The sequence below is a fragment of the Heterodontus francisci genome, chromosome 1 (genome assembly GCF_036365525.1).
Source record: "Heterodontus francisci isolate sHetFra1 chromosome 1, sHetFra1.hap1, whole genome shotgun sequence".
NCBI classification, from domain to species: Eukaryota; Metazoa; Chordata; class Chondrichthyes; order Heterodontiformes; family Heterodontidae; genus Heterodontus; species Heterodontus francisci.
Window position 1 is genome coordinate 17,691,681 of NC_090371.1, and position 5,000 is coordinate 17,696,680.

General features: G+C 46.1%; 1 protein-coding gene across 1 annotated transcript in view; it reads right to left on the bottom strand.

Annotated features, from left to right (window-relative positions):
- The window catches only part of pcgf1 (polycomb group ring finger 1), a 51,756-nt gene extending 47,993 nt beyond the window's left edge, over positions 1 to 3,763 (bottom strand). The window contains exons 1-2 of the mRNA XM_068032514.1: positions 3,655 to 3,763; positions 88 to 103 (exon numbers count right to left, since the gene is read on the bottom strand). Coding sequence (XP_067888615.1) covers positions 88 to 103; positions 3,655 to 3,741 — 103 coding nt within the window. The 5' untranslated portion in view covers positions 3,742 to 3,763. The remainder of the gene's footprint in view (positions 1 to 87; positions 104 to 3,654) is intronic.
- Positions 3,764 to 5,000: the final 1,237 nt, after the last annotated feature.

Consider the following 5,000-nt stretch of genomic DNA (forward strand, 5'->3'; position numbering starts at 1 on the left):
TGTATTTTGAAAGATAGACAGCATCACTGGAACAACCAGGCATGTGTAATCATGTACAAGTTCACTCATTCATCCTGATGTCTTTACCGTTCTGGATGCAGACCTTCAAGATAAGATGTTCAAGGAAAATTAGGGATGCCTTTCAGGGCAGCGACATGGAAGTAACATTTATTCATTTGTGGGTTGTGGGTGTTGCTGGCTTAGCTGGCATTTATTGACCATCCCTAGTGGCCTAGATACAACTGAGTGGCTTGTTATGACACTTTGGAGGGCAGTTAATTGTCAACCACATATGTGTCAGACTGGAGTTGCGTATAAGCAAGGCTAGGTAAGGTTTGCTTCTATAAAGGGCAGTGGGGGAGGGGCTATCCATGGAGAACATCATCGTGATCTAGTTAACAGTAACTGCAGGTCTCGTCAGAGCACTTGAGTACATAATCTAAGACTGACAATGCCAGGGCAGTATTAATCAAGACTTCCACTGCCACAGTTGCTGTCTGCTGGATGAAAGAATAAATTGAGGTCTAAGCTGTCTGTTTCTATTGGACATGATTGGTTCTTATGCACTTTTCCAAAGAGTAGGAAATTCTTCCACGTCATAGTCAAGACAATACCAGGGCATGCAAATATAATGCAGTCTCTATTTTAAACGTTGTTATTTCCTACCTCCACATTTATAATTGAAACGATCAGGTTCACCAGAATCACTGCATGGCCAAAAGGATTAAATTATGTGGACAGGTATTCCCTTGAGTATAAATTTTATATGTTATCTAATGGAACTGATCATGATGACAGGTCAGACAGAGAGAAACAAATTCCTCTGTAGTCAGACGCAGAATAACGGGGAATAACCTTAAAATTAAAGTAGTGCTGCTCAGGGGTAATGTCAGAAAAACACTTCTTTCAACAAAGAGTAGTGGAAATCTGGAACTTACTTCCCCAAAAAGCTGCTGAAACTGAGAATCAACTTAAAATTTCAAAACTGTGAGTGACATGTTTCTGTCAGTCAAGGCTATTTAAGGGGCCTGGAACCAAGGCAGGTCGCTGGGAGTCAAGATACTAATCAGCCATGATACAACCGAATGATGTGACAGACTGTACAGCCTACTGCTGTTCCCATGTTCCAATGCCATAATTACACTTTCCCCAGTGGATATGCTGCAGTGCCAACAGTGGCAGGATTACAAATGCAAGAGTATAGCAAATAAAGCAGATGAGTTTAGGGCACAGATAGACACGTGACAGTATGATATCATAACTATTACAGAAACATGGCTCAAGGAGGGACAGGAATGGCAGCTCAACTTTCCTTGTTACAGGGTTTTCAGACGCAATAGGGACTCAGGCGTAGTTCCGAAGGATTGGCGGTCTGTTAACATTGCACCTCTGTTTAAAACAGAGTGAAGGATAGACTGAATAATAACAGACCAGTCAGTCTAACCTCACTTGTGGGCAATTATTGGAATCTATTCTGAGATACAGGATAAACTGTCACTTAGAAAGGCACAGTTTAATCAAGGTTAGGCAGCATGGATTTGTTAAGGGAAGACATTGTTTGACCAACTTGATCGAATTTAAGAAGTAACAAGGAAGATAGATGAGGGTAGTGCAGGTGATGTGCTCTACATGGATTTTAGCAAGGTCTTTTGACAAGGTCCCACATGGCAGATTGGTTTAAAGAAATAAAATCCCATGGGATCCAGGAAATGCTGCAAGGATACAAAATTGGTTCAGTGGCAGGAAACAACGGGTAATTGTTGATGGGTGTTTTAGGCAACTGGAGGGCTGTTTCCAGTGGGCGTTCACAGGGCTCAGTAGAGCCCTGCTCAGGTTGGGAAAAAGAACCCGACCAAGCCACAGCGGACCCAAGCCCGACCTGGCCCAAGTCCCTCCAATTTTGCCCCGACCATCCCCTTCACGTACCTTTCGACTGGAAGCTCCAAGAAGCTGCAGCGCATCCGCGATGACATCATAAGTGACATCACTCACTCACTGTGCAGACTCAGTTTCGCCCAGACTCGCAGCTTAGGCAAGTTTTTTAATTTCAAAACTACCAGCAGAGCACCAGAGTGTGTGTCTGGCCCAACCCGGACCTGGCCCGACTCAAGGCCGGAAGCCAGACCCTGACCATGGGCCCGACCCGAACCCGACACGTCGTCGGGTCCGTCAGGTTTGGGTCGGGTAGCAAGCGTCTAGGGCTCAGTACTGGGTCCCCTGCTTTTTGTGCTATAAATGACTTGGACGTAAATGTAGGAGGCATGATTAAGTAGTTTGCAGACAACACAAAGATTGGCCTTGTAGTAGATAGTGAGGAGGATAGCTGTAAGCTGCAGGAAGATATTGATGGTCTGGTCAGATGGGCAGAAAAGTGTCAAATGGAATTCAACCTGGAGAAGTGTGAGGTGATGCATTTGGGAGGTTCAAACAAGGCAAAGGAATACACGATAAATGGGAAAATACTGAGAAGTGTAAAGAAAGTGAGGGACCTTGGAGTGAATGTCCACAGATCCCTGAAGGTAGCAGGTCAGATCGATAAGGTGGTTAAGAAGGAAGATGGAATCCTTTCCTTTATTAACCGAGGTATAGAATATAAGAGCAGGAGGTTATGCTGGAACTATATAACTCACTGGTTAGGCTACAACTTCAGTACTGTGTGCAGTACTGGACACACCTCATTACAGAAAGGATGTAATTGCACTGGAGAGGACACTGAGGAGATTTACAAGGATGTTGCTGTTACTGGAAAATGCAGCTATCAGGAAAGATTGGATAGGCTGGGGTGGTTCTCCTTGGAACAGAGAAGGCTGAGGGGAGATCTGATTGAAATGTGCAAACTTTTGAGGGACCTAGATAGAGTGCAGGGTCTATTCACCTTAGCAGAGAGGTCAATGACGAGGGGGCATAGTTTTAAAGTGATTGGTAGAAAAATTAGAGGGAGATGAGGAAAAAACGTTTTCACCCAGAGAGTGGTGGGGGTCTGGAACTCACTGCCTGAAAGGGTAGTTGAGGCAAATCATTCAGAGAGGCTGGATATGCACCTCTGCAGGGCTACGGACCAAATGCTGGAAGGTGGCATTAGAATAGGTGGATCGCTTTTCAGCCGGTACAGACACGATGGGCCAAATGGCCTCTTTCTGTGCCTTAAACTTTCTATGATTTTGTAATTACACCACGATGAGTTTACATAGGACACTACCATTATCAATTTCGGCAAAAAAATTTATACTAGGAAATAAGTGGGGCAGAAATTGCACGCAACTAGAATTTATTTTAAATAAAATGGTTCATAAGGACGGGGCGTTGCTTCCAACTGTGTTTGAGACCGTATAAAACAACTGGAATGAAACAGCCGCATGCGCATTGTAAACAGAGGATTGTTGCAGAAAGCGCATGTGCGCGGTGCGCGGTACGCGGGGGCCAGATAACACGCGCGTGCGCAGCACGCCGGGCTTGCAGCTGCCCAGGTATCAGCGCATGCGCAACTAGCGGACCACGCAGCTACCCAGGTAACGACGCATGCGCCGTGTCCGAGACGCTGGCCTCCCCACTTCATCGCCATGGTTGTGAGGTGCGGAAGTGGACCAGTGCTCTCTGATCGCTGCAGACTTTGTCAAACCAACTCGCGACCATTCGGCTTCCCTCACTTCACACCTCATTCCGAAGTGGGTCCAGTTTGTACACGGTCTGCAGTTGGTTCCGGAGCCGCATCGCGTTCGCCATCGGAGCGTCAACCGCCATCGTGCTGCGTCCACCCTGCGCCCGCGATCGACGTCATCACGCTACCGTCAACAATCCAGAGCGCGGTGTGACAGCAGCAACTGTGGAATGTTAGGAGAGGCTAGCTGCATTTAGAAGAAATTGACATAGAGCATCTGAACATGGTGTAGTTGACCATAGAGCAGAGAATGGTGCATCTGAGCACAGTGCAATTGGCAATAGAGCAAAGCATAGAATCATCGAAAGTTTATGGCACAGAAAGAGGCCACTTGGCCCCATCGTGTCTGTGCTGGCCGAAAAACATTCCACCCTTTCTAATCCAACCTGCCAGCATTTGGTCCATAGCCCTGCAGATTACGGCACTTGGGGTGCATATCTAGACTCCTTTTGAATGAGTTGTGGGTTTCTGCCTCAACTACCCTTTCAGGCAGTGAGTTCCTGACCCCCACCACCCTCTGGGTGAAAGTTTTTTTCTCATCTCCCTTCTAAATTTTCTACCAATCACTTTAAATCTATGCCCCCCTCGTCACTGATCTCTCTCCTCAGGTGAATGGACCCTTCCCCTCCACTCTATTCAGGCCCCTCAAAATTTTATACAATTCAATCAATCAGATCTTCCCTTAGCCTTCTCTGTTCCAAGGAGAACAACCCCAGCCTATCCAATCTTTCCTCATAGCTGCATTTTTCCAGTAACAGCAACATCCTTGTAAATCTCCTCTGTACCCTCTCTAGTGCAATTACATCCTTTCTGTAATGAGGTGACCAGAACTGCACACAGTACTCAACAATGAGTTATACAGTTCCAGCATAACCTCCCTGATCTTATATTCTATACCTCGGCTAATAAAGGAAAGGATTCCATATGACTTTTTACCACCTTAGCGACCTGCCCTGCTGCCTTCAGGGATTGGTGGACATTCATTCCAACGTCCCTTACTTCCTCTATACTTCTCAGTATTTTCCCATTAATCATGTATTCCTTCACCTTGTTTGACCTCCCCAAATGCATCACCTCCCACTTTTGCGGGTTGAATTCCATTTGCCACTTTTCTGCCCATCTGACCAGACCATCAATATCTTCCTGCAGCCTACAGCTATCCTCCTCGCTATCTACCACACGGGCCAATCTTTGTGTCATTTGCAAACCTCTTGATCATGACCCCACATTTACATCCAAATCGTTAATATATACCACAAAAAGCTGGGGCCCCAGTACTGAGTGAGTCCTGTGGAATGCCACTGGAAACAGCCTTCCAGTCGCAAAAACACCTGTCAACAAT